Below are 21,612 nucleotides of genomic sequence, written 5' to 3' on the forward strand. Positions count from 1 at the left end.
AACCCTTTCCTTCCAAATTTTAAAAAAAAAACCAATTAAGACAACTGAGCAGAGGGAGCAAGGCCTCTCCCCAATTGTCAACGAGGGGAGAGGTGCCTCGTTAAGGGCTCCTCTGCTCAGTGAACATAAGAGGCCATTAAAGACCATTAAGGCCTGTGACTTTGGGGTGGGTGTAGCCCTTAAAGGGACCCCGTGATGGCGACCCCATCCACGCCGGTGGCAGGGCCAGCAAGGACGTATGCGCAGGTGGCAACCGCTTCCACAGCACCTCCTGCGCCACCCGCTGCCCTGCCACCATTTAGATTAATTACTAGAAAACACGGGGTCAAGAGCTACACTCACCCCACAATGAGCATTGAGGAGTGCGTGCGGGCGATGGCTGGGGTAGTCGGCCCCTCGGCCATTGTCGCAGCCTCCAAGATGTCTGGGAAGGCTGTTTTCTTCCTGGGGTCGGAGCGGGCGGTGTCCCTGGCCCTCGAAAAGGGGCTCACGGTGGGCGGGACGTTCCTGCCGGTGGATCCTCTCGAGGCCACCGCGCAGAGGGTCATCGTGTCGAACGTCCCGCCCTTTGTTCCCGCTGAGCTCCTCCTCCCTCACCTACAACAACTGGGGGAGGTAAGGTCAGGGATCAACCCCATACCGCTCGGCCTCAGGGAGAACAGCCTGCGCCACGTGTTCTCCTTCCGCCGCCAGCTCTTTGTCCGGCTGGCGCGGGAGGACGTGACAGAAGGGCACTTTAATGTGGTGCACGAGGGGACTGCCTACCGCGTCTTCTGGACGTCGGACGGCGTGCGGTGCCATGCCTGCAGGGAGGTGGGGCATGTTCGTAAGAACTGCCCCGCCTCCAAGGCCGCCAAACCACCGAAGGCGGCCAAGGCTGGCGCTGCCGCCACCCCTCCCCCTAGTTGCGTCCGCGTGCCGGGAGCCATGGGTGCGCGGGCATCGTCGGAGGCCTTTGTTTTCAGGGCCTCCGGCGGGGGGGAGGGAGAGCGTCCGAGCGGAAAGAAGGCGCGGAAGAAGGAGAAACATCTAGAGGCGGGTCCCCTCGGTGCGCCGGAAAGTCTGACCACCGCGCTCAGCCCAACCCAGTCACCGGCGAGCGCGGGGTGCCCCGAGCCCGTGCCCGGGCCCTTGAATACCACCACAGAGGGGCCCAGGCGCGGGCAAGAAAAGGAAAAGGGGGGGGCGGAGCGGGAGGCCTCGGCAGACATGGAGGTCTCCCTGACTCCGCGCGCCCCCAGGAACAAAAAGAGGCACCGCCCCAATGAGGCGGAGGGGGAACAACATCCCTCCGCGGAGGAGGCGGTGCCCGCCGCGTGTCCCGCGTCCCCCACCAGCGCCCCCAAATTGCGCTGCAGGCGCGAGGAGTCTTTCCCCGGGGAGGGTGAGACAGTTGAGGCTGCCCAGCCTCTGCCTCCCGGGGATGGAGTGGAAGATCTGCCTGTCGTGGGGGGCGTGGGGACCGCGGAGGAATGCGTAGCCGCCGGGCCGGGCGTCCCGGGGACTGAGGCGGGCGAGGCCGAAAAGGCCGAACCTGAGCCCGCCCAGCTATTACCCAACTTCCCCCGGGAGTTGCTCGACCCGGCAGAAACAAAAGATATTGATTTTAATGAAACTGTAGATGCTGGGCCGGGGGGTGGCAGCGGGGAGGGGGAGGAACACCCACCCTCGCCCCTTACTTTGGAGCTGGAGCACTTGGAGGGCCTGGGGATTTCCTATGGCCGGGTCTCTCCTTGTTCTCCGGTTCCTGGGGCGGAGGGGGAACCCCTTCCGCTGTCATTTCCCGACCCAGCACCATTTTTAAAAGAGCCCAGTGGGGACTCCTCTGCCGACGATCCTGGGGGTGGGATCGGGGCAGTGCCAGGGCCGGTTGGAGTGGCCGGTTCATTTGCCGTACCTTGTGCGGTCGATGGGCCGGCTGCTGGCGGCCACCTCCCGGAGGAGGACGGGGACTCGGTGGGGGACGCGGGTGAAGACCTAGAGACCACCGCCAGGGAGGCGGTGGATCTGCTCGCGGCCGCCGCTGAGGCCCTCCTCGTTCCTGCAAAGGAACTCCGGGACTTTTTGGCCCAGAGCCGGGGTCGCCGCGACCAAGCCCGACTGGCCCTGGATAAATGGTCCGAGCCGGAGCTGATCAAGGGGTCCGTCCGCGCCGCCGTTAAAACCTTGGCCGCGGGCGGGCCCTTGACAAAGGAGCAGCACCTTGAGCTGCGCGAGCTCGAGGGACTCCTCGCTGGGCTGCGGAGGGAGCGGAGTTCAACAAAAGACTCCGCTCCCTCCCCCACAATAGGTTAAGGTAGAGGTTGCACTATGCTTTTGTCATGAAGATAACCATAGCCAGCCTCAACATCAACGGCGGCAGAGGGGCACGCCGTAGATTTGACAATTTTTCGCTCCTGCGGGAGGGGAAATATGCGGTGTGCTTCCTGCAAGAAACCCACACCGTTCCGGGAGACGAAGCCACGTGGCTCCTGGAATGGCAAGGAGAGGTCCGCATGAGCCACCTCACCGCCATTTCTAGTGGGGTGGCCATCTTGCTGGGCCCGCATTTTCAGCCGGAGATCTTGGGGGTCGAGGAGCCCGTGCCAGGCCGCTTGCTGCACGTAACGGTTCGCCTGGGGGACGTGCCGCTCCATCTCGTGAACGTGTACGCCCCTCATCCCGGCCCGCAGCAAACGCGCTTCTTTGAAGAGGTGTCCGCTCTTCTTGGCTCCGTCGACGTCGGCGACTGCATTGTCCTCGGGGGGGATTTTAACTGCACCCTCGAGGCGAGGGACCGCTCCGGTGCCCCGCAGTGCATGACGGCGATGGAGAAGTTGAGGGACCTGGTCGGGTCCTTCGACTTGGTGGACGTCTGGCGAAATCTCCACCCCGACTCCAGCGCCTTTACTTGGGTGAGGCCTGGAGTTGGATGGTCTAGAGTCGACCGCCTTTACGTGTCTCGGGCGTACGTTTCCTGCGTCCCGGCGGCCTCCATGCGGCCGGTGCCGTGTTCGGACCACCACCTGGTGTGGGCGGAGCTCGCTTCGCTCCGCGCGAGGACGGGGTCCGCGTACTGGCACTTTAACAACCGGCTGCTGGAGGACGTGCGGTTCCAGGACTCGTTCCGTCGATTCTGGTCCGACTGGAGAAGGAAGCAGGGGGGCTTCCCCTCCTTGAGGCTATGGTGGGACGTGGGCAAGGCTCACGTCCGCGTCTTCTGTCAAGAGTACGCGAGGGGGTCGACCAAGAGGCGGGCGGCCAGAGTCGGGCGCCTAGAAAAAGAGGTGCTCGACCTGGAAGCCCGTCTCGGTCAAGTCGTCCAGGACCCGGCCCTGCGGACGGTGTACGAAGCGAAGAAGGCCGCGCTGAAGGACCTGCAGCTCGTCGGGTCCCGAGGCGCGTTCGTGAGGTCGCGGATCCGGTTCCTGCGGGATCTGGACCGCGGCTCCCCCTTCTTCTACTCGCTGGAAAAAAGGCAGAGTGTCCGTAAGCAGCTCTTGACGCTGCTGGCCGACGACGGCTCTCTCGTCTCGGATCCGGAGGGCGTCAACAACAGGGTCCGTGAATATTACGGGGCTCTGTTCTCTCCGGATCCGTCCAGCGAGGAAGCGCGTAGAGTTTTGTGGGAGGACCTGCCGAAGGTCGGCCCGGAGGGCGCCGAAAATCTGGAAGCTCCGCTAAGCCTGGCGGAGCTGACCGGTGCCCTCGCCCGGCTCTCGAGGGGAAAATCCCCGGGGCTGGACGGGCTGACCGTGGAGTTCCACAGGGCGTTCTGGGACGTCCTGGGGAGCGACTACGCGCGGGTCCTGGGGGAAAGTCTGGCGACCGGGGAGATGCACCTCTCTTGGCGCAGGGCAGTCATCGTCCTGCTGCCTAAGAAGGGCGATCTCCGCCTCCTTAAGAACTGGCGCCCGGTCTCCCTCCTCAGCACGGACTACAAAATCTTCGCCAGGGCGATGTCTGCTCGCCTTGGTGCCGTGCTGGACCACATGATCCACCCCGACCAGTCATACACGGTCCCGGGCCGGACAATCCACGACAACATCCATCTGGTCCGGGACCTCATCCATTGCTCCCAGGAGGCTGGTCTGTCGGTCGCCTTCCTATCCCTCGACCAAGAGAAGGCGTTCGACAGGGTGGATCACGACTATCTGCTCGGAACTCTGCGCGCTTTCGGGTTCGGGACGCATTTCGTCGCCCGGATCCGACTTTTGTACGCCGCCGCGGAGTGTCTGATTAAGGTTAACGGGTCCTTGACGGCGCCCCTTCGCTTTAGGAGAGGGGTGCGCCAGGGATGCCCCATGTCCGGCCAGTTATACGCCGTTTGCGTGGAGCCTTTCCTGCGCCTCTTGCGGACGAGGTTGACGGGACTGGCTCTGCAAGGGCCGGGCGTGGAGGTCGTCCTCTCGGCTTACGCCGATGACGTGCTCCTCGCGGTAGAGGATCCCGCTGACCTGCGGAGGATGCGTGAGTGCCAGGAGATTTACTCGGCCGCGTCCTCCGCCAGGATCAACTGGGAGAAATGTTCCGGACTCCTGGTGGGTCAGTGGCGGGTGGACTCCCTGCCGGAGGAGCTCAGGCCTTTTGCCTGGAGCACGACCCATCTCCTCTATCTGGGAGTCTACCTTAGCCCCGACGAGGAAGCCTGGCCGGCGAACTGGCAGGAGCTGGAGGCCAAGGTCGCCGCTCGCCTAGGGCGCTGGACAGGACTGCTCCGAGTGCTGTCCTACAGGGGTCGAGCGCTAGTCATAAACCAGCTGGTGGCCGCAATGCTGTGGTACCGGCTGGTCACTTTGACCCCTCCCCCTGCGTTTGTCGCCAAGATACAGAAGAAGCTGGTGGACTTCTTCTGGAACAACAGGAAGCACTGGGTCTCTGTCGCGGTCTTGAGTCTCCCGCTTGAGGAGGGCGGTCAGTCGTTGGTGTGCGTCAGCGCCCAGCTCGCGACTTTCCGTCTTCAGACCCTGCAGAGATACCTTTACGTCGAGCCCCCTCCTAGGTGGTGTGCTCTGGCGAGGTATTTCTTCCGCCAGCAGCTCGACCTCAATTATGACACGCAGCTCCTGTTTGTGAACTTGGGGGGTGCCAGGACCGCCCTCCGGGAGCTGCCTGTCTTTTACAGGGAACTCATCAGGGTCTGGAACAAAGTCTCCACCAAGCGCAGCTCTCCGCCGGCTGGAGTGGCGGCCGTCCTGCAGGAACCGCTGCTCGGGAATCCGTACCTCCACGGCCGAGGCTTCATGTGGCGGTCGGAAGAGAGGGCTGTGGCTGGTGAGGTGACCAGGGTCAGGGACCTGCTCGATGGCGGAGGAGCGGGCTGGATGGCGCCAGTCACGCTGGCGCGGCGCCTAAATTCTGCCAACGTCCGCCGCGCGGCCGATGCCATCGAGTCGCTAAAAACAGCTCTGGGCCCTGACTCCGTTAGGTGTATCGAGGAGGCTCAAGCATGTGGGGAGATCCCGTCCGAACTGACCCCCGTCCGGACGGAATTCCTCATCGGCGCCAAACCCCGGAACCTCCCTCGGGGGCCGGCGCCTCACAACTTGAGCCGCCTCGGGGAAATCCCCTCCGTGCCTTTCAGTTCCGCGCGGAGGGGTTTCCTGTACGGGCTGCTCCTGCACACCCTCAACTTTGCCATCCTCGCCGGCCGTCCGGACACGCCATGGCGCACCATCTTGCCGTCCGGAGGAGGCGGGGGTCCCCGATGGAGGGCACTCTACGCAGGGGTCCTCCCACTATTCATCGGGGACTTGGCCTGGAGGGTGGTGCACGGAGCAGTGCCGTGCAACAAATTTTTAAGCCGGTTCACGGACTCCCAGGCCGCCTGCAATTTCTGCGGTCTGGAGGAGTCCGTGTTCCATGTTTTTATTGAATGCACGAGGTTGCAGCCCCTGTTTTATTATTTGAAGGGGCTGCTCCTGAAATTCTGGCTGCACTTCAGTCCCACTCTCCTGATCTTTGGGCACCCTGTGCGGAGGGGAGCGGGTAGGTCCGAAGGCCTCCTCGTAGGACTGCTCCTGGGCACGGCCAAGGGTGCCATCAGCCGGTCCAGGCAGCGGGCGGTCGAGGGGGTCGTTCAACCTGACTGCCTGCCTCTCTTCCGCTCTTACATCCGGTCCAGGGTGTCCTTGGAGATGGAGCACGCGGTGTCCACCGGTACGCTCGCGGCCTTCCGCGAGAGGTGGGCACCGGAGGGACTGGAGTGCATCATCACGCCCGGCAACCAAATTTTAATTTGATTTTACGTTTTAAAGTTTAATTTGTTTTAATTGCCGGTGCTTTTAGTGTCCCCCTTCCCTTTTATAGGGGGCACCGGAGAAATTGTGATTTTAGTGCCCAAAAAAAAAAACAAAAAAAAAACAAAAAACACAAAAAAAAAAACCAAAAAAAAGGAAAAAAGGGCCTTGTAAATGTCTGGTGTGTCACCCAGGTCGGGTGGCACAGTTTAATGTTTATGTTTTCGCAGGTAGACTCTAAAAGAGTTTCATGCACCAATGGTGGAGCAGTGGAGGCGTGTCCTGCTCAGTTGGCTGAGTGAGCAGTGAGGAGAGGAGCTCCTGCTTTTGCTCCTGGCTGGGCCTGTGAATTAGCCCAGGAAGAGAAGGAAGGAAGGAAGGGGCTTCCCACCAACTTTCACCCGGAGGGAGAGGAGGAAAGCAGAAAACTTTTTTTTTTACCATTTCTACAAAGAGTTGGAGAGAGGGGGAAAGACCAACAACAACATCCAGTGTGGAAGGAGGGAGACTCTACTATTCTACAGGTGGGTGTATTGGTGCAGTCCCCAATAGACTTTGTTGTATCGGTGGGGGGGAGGAAAGAAGACCACTGAGGGCCGGAACATCGCGGGGGGTGTGTGTGTGTGGATAGTGTGTGTGGGGGCCTTGCTTATAACTTGGCCCCACACACAATTGAACCCCCCCCCATTGCCTAGCCTGGGGTAGCTGGAGCTACCAGGCTGAAGATTTCTTCAATCACCCGTTAAACATCGTTGGGAGTGTGTGCCTGGGTGGCTCTAGCTGCCCCAGGTGAAGACATCTTCTCCCCTCACCCGAAGACCACCCCAAAGACTATTTGTGTTTTGCCATCTGGGGATTGAACCCACCCACAGCTGCGAGGGGAGACCTGCCCTCGCAGTTCCCCCCCCGTTCCCACCCCCCTCTCTCTTTCTCTGTTACTCTCTGTTTCTCCCCTCTCTCTCTGAGAGCCCTTCCTCCCAAATTGGAAAAAAAAAACAATTGAGACAACTGAGCAGAGGGAGCAAGGCCCCTCCCCAATTGCCAACTAGGGGAGAGGTGTGCCTCGTTAAGTGCTCCTCTGCTCAGTCATATTAAACGAGGCCAACCAAGACCATTAAGGCATGTGACTTTGGGGTGGGTGTAGCCCTTAAAGGGACCCCGTGATGGCGACCCCATCCACGCCGGTGGCGGGGCCAGCAAGGACATATGCGCAGGCGGTGTCCACATCCATGGCACCTCCTGCGCCACCCGCTGCCCTGCCACCTTTTGCACTAATAATGAAGAAACACGGGGTCAAGAGCTACACTCACCCCACAATGAGCATCGAGGAGTGCGTGCGGGCGATGGTTGGGGTAGTCGGCCCCTCGGCCATTGTCGCAGCCTCCAAGATGTCTGGGAAGGCCGTGTTCTTCCTGGGGCCGGAGCGGGGGTGTCCCTGGCCCTCGAAAAGGGGCTCACGGTGGGCGGGACGTTCCTGCCGGTGGACCCTCTCGAGGCCACCGCGCAGAGGGTCATCGTGTCAAACGTCCCGCCCTTTGTTCCTGCTGAGCTCCTCCTCCCTCACCTACACCAACTGGGGGAGGTAAGGTCGGGCATCAACCCTATACCGCTCGGCCTCAGGGAGAACAGCCTGCGCCACGTGTTCTCCTTCCGCCGCCAGCTCTTTGTCTGGTTGGCGCGGGAGGACACGACGGAAGGGCATTTTAATGTGGTGCACGAGGGGACTGCCTACCGCGTCTTCTGGACGTCGGACGGCGTGCGATGCCATGCCTGTAGGGAGGTGGGGCATGTTCGTAAGAACTGCCCCGCCTCCAAGGCCGCCAAACCACCGAAGGCGGCCAAGGCTGGCGCCGCCGCCACCCTTCCCCCTAGTTGCGTCCGCGTGCCGGGAGCCGTAGGTGCGCGGGCATCGTCGGAGGCCTTTGTTTTCAGGGACTCCGGCGGGGGGGGAGGGAGAGCGTCTGACCGGAAAGAAGGCGCGGAACAAGGCGAAACATCTAGAGGCGGGTCCCCCTCAGTGCGTCAGAAAGTTTGACCACCGCGCTCGGCCCAACCCAGTCACCGGCGAGCGCGGGGTGCCCTGAGCCCGTGCCCGAGCCCTTGAACAACACCACAGAGGGGCCCGGGCGCGGGCAAGAAAAGGAAAAGGGGGGGGCGGAGTGGGAGGCCTCGGCAGACATGGAGGTCTCCCTGCCTCAGTGCACCCCCAGCAACAAAAGGAGGCGCCGCTCCGTTGAGGCGGAGAGGGAACAACATCCCTCCGCGGAGGAGTCGGTGCCCGCCGCGTGTCCCGCGTCCCCCACCAGCGCCCCCAAGCAGCGCCGTAGGCGGGAGGAGTCTGTCCGCGGGGAGGGTGAGACAGTCGAGGCTGCCCAGCCTCTGCCTCCCGGGGATGGCATGGAAGATCTGCCTGTCGTGGGGGGCGTGGGGATCGCGGAGGAATACATTGCCGCCGGGCCGGGCATCCCGGGGACTGAGGCGGGCGGGGCCGAAAAGGCCGAACCTGAGCCCGCCCAGCCAATATCCAACTTCCCCCGGGATTTGCTCGACCCGGAAGAAACACAAATTCTTAATAATTTTAATGACACTGTAAATGCTGGGCCGAGGGGTGGCAGCGGGGAGGGGGAGGAACACCCACCCTCGCCCCCTGCTTTGGAGCTGGAGCACTTGGAGGGCCTGGGGATTACCTATGGCCGGGTCTCTCCTTGTTCCCCGGTTCCGGGGGCGGAGGGGGAGCCCCTTCCGCTGTCGTTTCCCGACCCAGCACCATTTTTAAAAGAGCCTAGTGGGGACTCCTCTGCCGACGATCCTGGGGGTGGGATCGAGGCAGAACCAGGGCCGGTTGGAGCGGCCGGGTCATTTGCCGTACCTTGTGCGGTCGATGGGCCGGCTGCTGGCGGCCACCTCCCGGAGGAGGACGGGGACTCGGTGGGGGACGCGGGAGAAAATCTAGAGACCACCGCCAGCGAGGCGGTGGATCTGCTCGTGGCCGCCGCTGAGACCATCCTCATTCCTGCAAAGGAACTCCGGGACTTTTTGGCCCAGAGCCGGGGTCGCTGCAACCAAGCCCGACTGGCCCTGGAAAAATGGTCCGAGCCGGAGCTGATCAAGGGGTCTGTCCGCGCCGCCGCTAAAACCTTGGCCGCGGGCGGGCCCTTGACAAAGGCGCAACACCTTGAGCAGCGCGAGCTCGAGGGACTCCTCGCTGGGCTGCGGAGGGAGTGGAGTTCAACAAAAGACTCCGCTCCTCCCCCCACAATAGGTTAAGGTAGAGGTTGCACTATGCTTTTGCCATGAAGATAACCACAGCCAGCCTCAACATCAACGGCGGCAGAGGGGCACGCCGTAGATTTGACAATTTATCGCTCCTGCGGGAGGGGAAATATGCGGTGTGCTTCCTGCAAGAAACCCACACCGTTCCGGGAGACGAAGCCACGTGGCTCCTGGAATGGCAAGGAGAGGTCCGCATGAGCTACCTCACCGCCATTTCTAGTGAGGTGGCCATCTTGTTGGCCCCGCATTTTCAGCCGGAGATCTTGGGGGTCGAGGAGCCCGTGCCAGGCCGCTTGCTGCACGTAACGGTTCGCCTGGGGGACGTGCCGCTCCATCTCGTGAACGTGTACGCCCCTCAGCCTGGCCCGCAGCAAACGCGCTTCTTTGAAGAGGTGTCCGCTCTCCTTGGCTCCGTCGACATCGGCGACTGCATTGTCCTCGGGGTGGATTTTAACTGCACCCTCGAGGCGAGGGACCGCTCCGGTGCCCCGCAGTGCATGACGGCGATGGAGAAGTTGAGGGACCTGGTCGGGTCCTTCGACTTGGTGGACGTCTGGCGAAATCTCCACCCCGACTCCAGCGCCTTTACTTGGGTGAGGCCTGGAGTAGGATGGTCTAGAGTCGACCGCCTTTACGTGTCTCAGGCGTACGTTTCCTGCGTCCCGGCGGCTTCCATGCGGCCGGTGCCGTGTTCGGACCACCACCTGGTGTGGGCGGAGCTCATTTCGCTCCGCGCGAGGACGGGGTCCGCGTACTGGCACTTTAACAACCGGCTGCTGGAGGACGTGCGGTTCCAGGACTCGTTCCGTCGATTCTGGTCCGACTGGAGAAGGAAGCAGGGGGGCTTCCCCTCCTTGAGGCTATGGTGGGACGTGGGCAAGGCTCACGTCCGCGGCTTCTGTCAAGAGTACGCGAGGGGGTCGACCAAGAGGCGGGCAGCCAGAGTCGGGCGCCTAGAAAAAGAGGTGCTCGACCTGGAATCCCGTCTCGGTCAAGTCGTCCAGGACCCGGCCCTGCGGACGGTGTACGAAGTGAAGAAGGCCGCGCTGAAGGACCTGCAGTTCGTCGGGTCCCGAGGCGCGTTCGTGAGGTCGCGGATCCGCTTCCTGCGGGATCTGGACCGCGGCTCCCCCTTCTTCTACTCTCTGGAAAAAAGGCAGAGTGTCCGTAAGCAGCTCTTGACGCTGCTGGCCGACGACGGCTCTCTCGTCTCGGATCCGGAGGGCGTCAACAACAGGGCCCGTGAATATTACGGGGCTCTGTTCCCTCCGGATCCGTCCAGCGAGGAAGCGCGTAGAGTTTTGTGGGAGGACCTGCCGAAGGTCAGCCCAGAGGGCGCCGAAAATCTGGAAGCTCCGCTAAGCCTGGCGGAGCTGACCGGTGCCCTCGACCGGCTCTCGAGGGGAAAATCCCCGGGGCTGGACGGGCTGACCGTGGAGTTCCACAGGGCGTTCTGGGACGTCCTGGGGGGTGACTACGCGCGGGTCCTGGGGGAAAGTCTGGCGACCGGGGAGATGCCCCTCTCTTAGCGCAGGGCAGTCATTGTCCTGCTGCCTAAGAAGGGCAATCTCCGCCTCCTTAAGAACTGGCGCCCGGTCTCCCTCCTCAGCATGGACTACAAAATCTTCGCCAGGGCGATGTCTGCTCGCCTTGGTGCCGTGCTGGACCACATGATCCACCCGGACCAGTCCTACACGGTCCCGGGCCGGACAATCCACGACAACATCCATCTGGTCCGGGACCTCATCCATCATTCCCAGGAGGCTGGTCTGTCGGTCGCCTTCTTATCTCTCGACGAAGAGAAGGCGTTCGACAGGGTGGATCACGACTATCTGCTCGGAACTCTGCGCGCTTTCGGGTTCGGGACGCATTTCGTCGCCCGGATCCGACTTTTGTACGCCGCCGCGGAGTGTCTGATTAAGGTTAACGGGTCCTTGACGGCGCCCCTTCGCTTTAGGAGAGGGGTGCGCCAGGGATGCCCCATGTCCGGCCAGTTATATGCCATCTGCGTGGAGCCTTTCCTGCGCCTCTTGCGGACGAGGTTGACGGGACCGGCTCTGCACGGGCCAGGCGTGGAGGTCGTCCTCTCGGCTTACGCCGATGACGTGCTCCTCGCGGTAGAGGATCCCGCTGACCTGCGGAGGATGCGTGAATGCCAAGAGATTTACTCGGCCGCATCCTCCGCCAGAATCAACTGGGAGAAATGTTCCGGACTCCTGGTGGGTCAGTGGCGGGTGGACTCCCTGCCGGAGGAGCTCAGGCCTTTTGCCTGGAGCACGACCCATCTCCTCTATCTGGGAGTCTACCTTAGCCCCGACGAGGGAGCCTGGCCGGCGAACTGGCAGGAGCTGGAGGCCAAGGTCGCCGCTCGCCTAGGGCGCTGGACAGGACTGCTCCGAGTGCTGTCCTACAGGGGTCGAGCGCTAGTCATAAACCAGCTGGTGGCCGCAATGTTGTGGTACCGGCTGGTCACTTTGACCCCTACCCCTGCGTTTGTCGCCAAGATACAGAAGAAGCTGGTGGACTTCTTCTGGAACAACAGGAAGCACTGGGTCTCTGCTGCGGTCTTGAGTCTCCCGCTTGAGGAGGGCGGTCAGTCGTTGGTGTGCTTCAGCGCCCAGCTCGCGACTTTCCGTCTTCAGACCCTGCAGAGATACCTTTACGTCGAGCCCCCTCCGAGGTGGTGTGCTCTGGCGACGTATTTCTTCCGCCAGCAGCGCGACCTCAACTACGACACGCAGCTCCTGTTTGTGAACTTGGGGGGTGTCAGGACCGCCCTCCGGTAGCTGCCTGTCTTTTACAGGGACCTCATCAGGGTCTGGAACAAAGTCTCCACCAAGCGCAGCTCTCCGCCGGCTGGAGTGGCGGCTGTCCTGCAGGAGCTGCTGCTCGGGAATCCGTACCTCCACGACCGAGGTTTTATGTGGCGGTCGGAAGAGAGGGCTGTGGCTGGTGAGGTGACCAGGGTCAGGGACATGCTCGATGGTGGAGGAGCGGGCTGGATGGCGCCAGGCACGCTGGCGCGGCGCCTAAATTCAGCCGATGTCCGCCATGCGGCCGAAGCCATCGAGTCGCTAAAAACAGGTTTGGGCCCTGACTCCGTTAGGTGCATCGAGGAGGCTAAAGCATGTGGGGAGATCCCGTCCGAACTGACCCCCGTCCGGACGGAATTCCTCATTGGCGCCAAATCCCGGAACCTCCCTCGGGGGCCGGCGCCTCACAACTTGAGCCGCCTCGGGGAAATCCCCTCCGTGCCTTTCAGTTCCGCGCGGAGGGGTTTCATGTAGGGGCTGCTCCTGCACACTCTCAACTTTGCCATCCTCGTCGGCCGTCCGGACACGCCATGGCGTACCATCTTGCCGTCCGGAGGAGGCGGGGGTCCCCGATGGAGGGCACTCTATGCGGGAGTCCTCCCACTATTCATTGGGGACTTGGCCTGGAGGGTGGTGCACGGAGCAGTGCCGTGCAACAAATTTTTAAGCCGGTTCACGGACTCCCAGGCCGCCTACAATTTTTGCGGTCTGGAAGAGTCCGTGTTCCATGTTTTTATGGAATGCACAAGGTTGCAGCCCCTGTTTTATTATTTGAAGGGGCTGCTCCTGAAATTCTGGCTGCACTTCAGTCCCACTCTCCTGATCTTTGGGCACCCTGTGCGGAGGGGAGCAGGTAGGTCCGAAGGCCTCCTCGTAGGACTGCTCCTGGGCACGGCCAAGGGTGCCATCAGCCGGTCCAGGCAGCGGGCGGTCGAGGGGGTCGTTCAACCTGACTGCCTGCCTCTCTTCCGCTCTTACATCCGGTCCAGGGTGTCCTTGGAGATGGAACACGCGGTGTCCACCGGTACGCTCGCGGCCTTCCGCGAGAGGTGGGCACCGGAGGGACTGGAGTGCATCATCACGCCCGGCAACCAAATTTTAATTTGATTTTACGTTTTAAAGTTTAATTTGTTTTAATTGCCGGTGCTTTTAGTGTCCCCCCCCTCCCTTTTATAGGGGGCACTGGAAAAAGGAAAAAATTTGATTTTAGTGCCCAAAAAAAAGGGCCTTGTAAATGTCTGGTGTGTCATCCAGGTCGGGTGGCACGGATAAATGTTTTATGTTTTGCAGGTAGACTCTAAAAGAGTTTCATGCACAAGGACCCCCAGGTCCCTCTGCACCGCAGCATGTTGTAATTTCTCCCCATTCAAATAATATTCCCTTTTACTGTTTTTTTTCCCAAGGTGGATGACCTCACACTTTCCGACATTGTATTCCATCTGCCAAACCTTAGCCCATTCATTTAACCTATCCAAAGCTCTTTGCAGCCTCTCTGTGTCCTCTGTACAACCTGCTTTCCCACTAATCTTTGTGACATCTGCAAATTTTGTTACACTACACTCTGTCCCCTCTTCCAGGTCATCTATGTATATTGTAAACAGTTGTGGTCCCAGCACTGATCCTTGTGGTACACCACTAACCACCGATTTCCAACCCAAAAAGGACTCATTTATCCCGACTCTCTGCTTTCTGTTCGCCAGCCAATTCTCTATCCATGCTAATACATTTCCTCTGACTCCGTGTACCTCTCTCTTCTGCAGTAACCTTTTGTGTGGCACCTTATCGAATGCCTTTTGGAAATCTAAATACACCACATCCATCGGTACACCTCTATCCACCATGCTTGTTATAGAAACATAGAAACATAGAAAATAGGTGCAGGAGTAGGCCATTCGGCCCTTCTAGCCTGCACCGCCATTCAATGAGTTCATGGCTGAACATTCAACTTCAGTACCCCATTCCTGCTTTCTCGCCATACCCCTTGATCCCCCTAGTAGTAAGGACCTCATCTAACTCCTTTTTGAATATATTTAGTGAATTGGCCTCAACAACTTTCTGTGGTAGAGAATTCCACAGGTTCACCACTCTCTGGGTGAAGAAGTTCCTCCGCATCTCGGTCCTAAATGGCTTACCCCTTATCCTTAGACTGTGACCTCTGGTTCTGGACTTCCCCAACATTGGGAACATTCTTCCTGCATCTAACCTGTCTAACCCCGTCAGAATTTTAAATGTTTCTATGAGGTCCCCTCTCATTCTTCTGAACTCCAGTGAATACAAGCCCAGTTGATCCAGTCTTTCTTGATAGGTCAGTCCCGCCATCCTCAAAGAATACCAGTAAATTAGTTAAACATGATTTCCCCTTCATGAATCCATGCTGTGTCTGCTTGATTGCACTATTCCTATCTAGATGTCTCGCTATTTCTTCCTTAATGATAGCTTCAAGCATTTTCCCCACTACAGATGTTAAACTAACCGGCCTATAGTTACCTGCCTTTTGTCTGCCCCCTTTTTTAAACAGAGGCGTTACATTAGCTGCTTTCCAATCCGATGATAACGCCCCAGAGTCCAGAGAATTTTGTTAGATTCTAACGAATGCATCTGCTATAACTTCCGCCATCTCTTTTAATATCCTGGGATGCATTTCATCAGGACCAGGAGACTTGTCTACCTTGAGTCCCATTAGCCTGTCCAGCACTACCCCCCAAGTGATAGTGATTGTCTCAAGGTCCTCCCTTCCCACATTCCTGTGACCAGCAATTTTTGGCATGGTTTTTGTGTCTTCCACTGTGAAGACCGAAGCAAAATAATTGTTTAAGGTCTCAGCCATTTCCACATTTCCCATTATTAAATCCCCCTTCTCATCTTCTAAGGGACCGACATTTACTTTAGTCACTCTTTTCCTTTTTATATATCTGTAAAAGCTTTTACAATCTGTTTTTATGTTTTGCGCAAGTTTACCTTCGTAATCTATCTTTCCTTTCTTTATTGCTTTTTTAGTCATTCTTTGCTGTTGTTTAAAATTTTCCCAATCTTCTCGTTTCCCCAAGTTCCCAATCTTTCTGTTTGACTAGTTTTAATCTGCCTATTTTTATTTTAATAGTTATCACATTTGCTGGTTTGTGATGAAAATAAGATCCATGTGAATGTTTTATTGGTAATAATCTTCTCAGAGTGCACTGGCATGAATATCAAGAATGGGCTCCCTCCAGCAAAACGTTCACCCTGTGGAAATTTCCATTTTCCAGTTGCTTCAGTTGTGTTGTGTAGAAATGGCGACCTATATATTCATGTTCAAGGAAGAAAAAATCGCTTGCTAAGTATACAAAACTGCATCTGGACTGGAGTATACGTAATATAAAGCAGATCACACGAAAATAGATAATGAGAAATAATTAAACTTAACCTGGCACAAATCCTATCAAATATTCAAACCACTGGCGTATAGTGGAATCTCCAAAAATGAAAACTTTTTTTCCTCGAAGGCAGTCTGTAATACTTGCAGGTGTGTCGAAGCGCTGAATGTTACAGGTTTTTGCCATCCACTGGTCCTGATAATAAAATCCAGATGGTGAAAGCAGAGGCTTGCCAGGGAAACATTTTCCAAGATCCGTGCCTGAAAATAAAGAGAAAGGAATTGAGATACACAAATACCAATGCACTGCACCATACACATATGTTATCCAAGGATTTTTCATTTCGGTAATCATGGTTTCTGGGACAATGACCAATCCCAAAGGGCCTTCTGTAGTTATGAAAGTTAAGCAGAAAAATTAAAGAGAAATAGGTAGGGAACAGTGAGGTGGGAAGAATTGAAAAACAGAATATTTTTTAACTTATGAGAAACTATTAAATCTTGGTGTTCATTGAGATTTAGGCATGCTAGTACGGGAAACACAGAGGAGGAAACACTTGTGTTCGCCAAAGTTGCCAGTGTCACCAGCAACTGTAGTTCACGGCTACTGGATATGGCCACAAAGTTAAGCGAGTGAAATTGGTCTGGGGGCATGGAGATAGGTGGTGCAGCACTCACCTTCCATACATCGTCATCATAGGCAGTCCCTCAGAATCGAGGAAGACTTGCTTCCACTGTTAAAATGAGTCCTTAGGTGGCTGAACAGTCCAATACGAGAACCAAACTCCCTGTCACAGGTGGGACAGATAGCCTTTGAGGGAAAGGGTGGGTGGGACAGGTTTGTCGCTCACTCTTTCCTTTTCTTGCGCTTGATTTCTGCATGCCCTCGGCGATGAGAGTCGAGGTGCTCAACGCCCTCCCGGATGCACTTCCTCCACTTAAGACGGTCTTTGGTCGGAGACTCCCAGGTGTCAGTGGGGATGTTGCACTTTATCAGGGAGGCTTTGATGGTGTCCTTTTAACGTTTGCTCTGCCCACCTTTGGCTCCTATGCTGTGAAAGAGTTCCAAGTATAGCGGTTGCTTTGGGAGTCTCGTGTCTGGCATGCGGACAATGAGGCAATGAGGCCTGCCCAGCGGAGCTGATCAAGTGTGGTCAGTGCTTCAATGCTGGGGATGTTGGCGTGGTCGAGGACGCTAATATTGGTGCGTCTGTCCTCTCAGGGGATTTGTAGGATCTTGCGTAGACATCGTTGGTGGTATTTCTCCAGCGACTGGAGGTGTCTACTGTACATGGCCCATGTCTCTGAGCCATAGAGAAGGGTGGGTATTACGACAGCCCTGTAGACCATGAGCTTGGTGACAGTTTTGAGGAGCTGGTCTTCAAACACTCTTTTCCTCAGGCGGCCGAAGGCTGCAATGGCGCACAGGAGGCGATGTTGGATCTCGTCATCAATGACTGCTCTTGCTGATAAGAGGCTCCCGAGGTATGGGAAATGGTCCACATTGTCGAGGGCCGCACCATTGATCTTGATGACTGGGGGGCAGTGCTGTGCGGCGAGGACAGGCTGGTGGAGGACCTTTGTCTTACGGATGTTTAGCATAAGGCCCATGCTTTCGTACACTTCAGTAAATATGTCAACTATGTCCTGGAGTTCAGCCTCTGTATGTGCGCAGACACATACGTCTTTCGCATACTGTAGCTCGACGACAGAAATTGGGGTGGTCTTTGACCTGGCCTGGAGATGGCGAAGGTGAAACAGGTTCCCACTGGTTCTGTAGTTTAGTTCCATTCCAGCGGGGAGCATGTTGACTGTGAGGTGGAGCATGGCAGTGAGGAAGATTGAGAAGAGGGTTGGGGCAATGATGCAACCCTGTTGGACCCCAGTCCGGACATGGATTTGGTCTGTAATGGATCCGTTGGTAAGGATCACGGCCTGCATGTCGGCATGGAGCAGGCGGAGGATAGTGACGAACTTTTGGGGGCATCCGAAATGCAGGAGGACGCTCCATAGACCCTCGCAGTTGACAGTGTCAAAGTCCTTTGTAAGGTCAAAAAGAAGGACATGTATAAGGGCTGCACTGTTCCCTGCATTTTTCCTGCAACTGTTGCGCTGCAAAAATCATGTCTGTTGTGCTCCATAGGGGACGAAATCGCACTGTAACTCTGGGAGGAGCTCCTCAGCCACAGGGAGAAGACGGTTGAGGAGGACTCTAGCGACGACTTTCCCAGTGGCTGATAGCAGGGAGATTCCTCTGTAGTTGTTGCAGTCGAACTTGTCCCCTTTTTTAAAGATGGTCACGATCACAGCATCACTGAGATCTCCCAGCATGCTCTTCTCCCTCCAGATAGCCCCAAAGCGGAGGGGGCAGCAGAAGCAGTGCTGCAAAAAAGTCAATGGCGGGCACTTAAAGACCCATCTAAGAGAGCCCGATTCAGTCATCGCCTCATAGCTAACCTGCTGTGCCTTGATGACCCAGAAACGCAGAATGCCCACAGCGCTTGGTCTGCCCTCCAGGTCTCCATAACCAGTACCTGCAAAGAGACGCTCGGTCACTCAACCAGGAAACATCAGGACTGGTTTGATGAGAATGATCACAAGGGCATGGCATTTCTGAGCCTTAAACAACAACATAACTCGGGAGCAGCAAATCAGCATTACAGACGGCTCAAGGCTGAGGTCCAACAAAAAACCCAGGACCTAAAGAACAGGTGGTAGATGGAGAAAGCATAGGAGATACAGCAGCTGGCTGGCAACCATGATGTGCGAGGATTCTTCATCGCACTCAAGGCCACCTACGGTCCAAACACCCAAGGCCCCACCCCACTGCTGGCCAAGAACGAGAAAACACTCATCAAGGACACCGAGGCAGTCAGGGCCCACTGGAAGGAGCACTTCGAAGATCTCCTCAATCGAGACTCTGCCTTTGAATCGAGTGTTCTCGAGTTCATCCCACAGTATGCTACCCGCCACCACCTCAGTAAAACCCCAACACTACACGAGGTAGAAAAAGCCATTAGACAGCTCAAGAGCAACAAGGCTACGGGAGCGGATGGAATCCCAGCTGAGGCACTGAAATATGGTGGAGAGACACTACCGGCGTGAATACATGACCTTCCATGCAATGCCATCCTGGTATCGTTGCTGGAGGGATCCGGGATGAAGTTTCTGTGCGCGAAGCTCGCAAGGAATTGTGGGCAGTGAAGAGGTCTGAATTTTAAAGGGGCCATGCACACCGAAGCAATACAAGATAAACTGCAGTGAATCAATACATTTTTCAGCCCTTTTTGCCTTTTAAGAAATATTCAATATTTAAAAGAAATTCCAAATGTGAATAACTAGCTGGTAATGCTGAATTACCTTCCTATCCTCAACAAATGGGAAAACGGCCTCAGCACTAACACAAATGGCTCAGCAAGCTAGGGAAGTGGAACCAAGGGTCTCACACTCAGTACTCCAGCTTTGTGCATGGGGTCAACACTGCAAGCCCAGCCCTCTACCCACAGAGGTCAGAAGGCCCTCCAGAAAGGATGATGTGAAAGTACATCACTAAGGCCATCACTGCTAGCAGTGTCAACACACCAGCTGGCTCCAGTGCCCAAAGAATCTTCATGATGCCACACTACTAGTCCAGGTCAATGAATGTTTCTCCTACCAATGACACCATTAGAATCACACACTGCTCAATGAACAACCCCCAGTCACTCACCTACCAACAATCTGCACCAATGATGTTGCACATCTCCCATTCCTAGCCTCACCTCACCCCCTTGGAGGAGACAATGCAGGATATTGTTGGCAGTGGCATGGTTGCACCCTTGGCCAGTGACGGCACTGAAAGTATATGATGCGGGTATCCTCTTACGTTATCCTCCTTCTGGCATTCACCGCTTGCTTTCCCGCCCTCCCATCAGCACAACTCCACCCTTGTGTCTTCAACATTTCACACACCCAAGAAATGCAGCCTGCCCAGCCAGTGGTTCAAAGGAGGCATCCTGTCCAGCCAATGGGTTAACAGGAAGAAGCAGTTTTCCCAGCCAATGGGACATCAGGCAGATGATTCCATCCCAGTTATCCCGGCTACAAAGGGGCTATCTGGGATGCATCCTTCGGTCTGATTCCTCCTATTCGGCTTAGTCCTCTTCTGCGTCTTCCTCTTGGCTCTGCAACTCGATGCTGTCAATGTGAAATGATAGCATAAAATGCTGAAAATACTCAATGGGTCAGGCAGCATGTTAACCTGAGACGTGAATTCTGTGTTACTCTCCACGGATATTGTGTGAAATCCTGAGTATTTGCAGCATTTTCTGTCTTCTCAAGGCCTTCCTTTACCATACGAGCCCTTGCAAGTGTCCAGCAGCACTGTCTACACATTTAAAAAACTTTTCACATCTATTGCAGCAAGCCAGCAGTTCAATAAAATTGAAAAAACAGTCAACACTTTTAAATTCAAACTTATCTGAATGAAGTACGTATCTCTTTTAAGAGCTTCAGCCATCGCCACTGTCAGCCTGCTTACACACGAGGTTAACCTGATGTGCCTAGGACCCAGGGCTGAATTCAGTGTTGTGGTCAAAGTTCACGTTGGTGACGTTAAGTCAGCATTGCATCGATTGACGTCACTACGCCGCCATTTAAAAAAACATTTTTACACAGAGTGCTGACAGTTACTGGCAGTGCAAAGGGGGAGTGGAATACAGCGGCTGCTGCGGGACCCACCACCAGCGAGTGAAAAAGTAGCGGCTGCCATTTTATCGCCATTTCATGGCATTATGGAGTGACGATATGTACATGAATTTTTAATCCTCAAGTGAGCAAGCAATTAAGATGGCAAATTAATTTTGGCTTTTATTGCAAGGTGGTTGGAGTACAAGAGTACGGAAGTCTTGCCACAGAATCCGGAAGTGTCAGCTATGGCTCAGTGGGCAGCACACTCGCCTCTAAGTCAGAAGCTTGTGTGTTTAAGTCCCTCTCCAGAAACTTGAGCACATAAATCTAGGCTGACACTCCAGTGCTGGACTGAGGGAGTGCTGCACTATTGGAGGTACCGTCTTTTGAATGACACATTAAACTGAGGCCCTGTCTGCTCTTTCATGTGGACGTAAAAGATCCCATGGTACTATTTCGAAGAAGAACAGGGGAGTTATCTCTCGTTTCCTGGCCAATATTTATCCCTCAATCAACATAACAAAAACTGATTATCTGGTCATTATCATATTGCTGTTTGTGGGAGCTTGCTGTGCTTGCCACATTACAACAGTGATTACACTCCAAAAGTACTTCATTGCTGTATAGTGCTTTGAGACGTCCGGCGGTCGTGAAAGGCGCTGTATAAATGCAAGTCTTTCTTTCTTTTACAATTGCAGCAGCAAAGAGTGGCATTCGTGAGTTTGGTAAATGGGTGAGTTCGGGCAAGTGGGGGTGGCAGGTGCTGTTTTGTCTTGTTTTTCCTACCAGTGTTGACACTAGAGCAGCTGATAAGGAGTGCAAGAGTAGGAGATGGAGGCCCAGAGACCAGTCCAACCAGCTGCAGACAAAGATAGAGGGGTGCGAAATCAAGAGGTGATGTCACAGCCAAACTGGTAAGTGGTTGGCTCTTCGACTGGTAAGTATAACTCTCTTTTAGACTGACTTTTAGATTGGTTTAATTGGCAGTGAACTACTAAGTAGCTGTTTGGTGTTTAAGTAAATTTTAGTAAGTAAATTAATTTAAGGGTTAAGTCATGGCAAGAGAGCTCGGACCCGTGTCATGCTCCTCCTGTGCTATGTAGGAAGTCAGGCACACTTCCAGTGTCCCTGAATACGATGTGTGCGGGAAGTGTGTCCAGCTGCAGCTCCTGACAGACCGCATGACGGCACTGGAGCTGCGGATGGACTCACTCTGGAGCATGCGTGATGCTGAGATTGTGTGGATAGCACATTTAGTGAGTTGGTCACACCGCAGGTAAGGGTTAGG

At 56.2% G+C, this 21,612-nt stretch overlaps 1 protein-coding gene across 1 annotated transcript in view; it reads right to left on the reverse strand.

Annotated features, from left to right (window-relative positions):
• The window catches only part of LOC139275785 (NXPE family member 3-like), a 50,496-nt gene that overhangs the window by 7,352 nt on the left and 21,532 nt on the right, over nucleotides 1–21,612 (reverse strand). Inside the window, exon 3 of the mRNA XM_070892987.1 lies at nucleotides 15,708–15,917. Coding sequence (XP_070749088.1) covers nucleotides 15,708–15,917 — 210 coding nt within the window. The remainder of the gene's footprint in view (nucleotides 1–15,707; nucleotides 15,918–21,612) is intronic.

This window comes from Pristiophorus japonicus, chromosome 11 (genome assembly GCF_044704955.1).
Source record: "Pristiophorus japonicus isolate sPriJap1 chromosome 11, sPriJap1.hap1, whole genome shotgun sequence".
Taxonomy (NCBI): Eukaryota; Metazoa; Chordata; class Chondrichthyes; family Pristiophoridae; genus Pristiophorus; species Pristiophorus japonicus.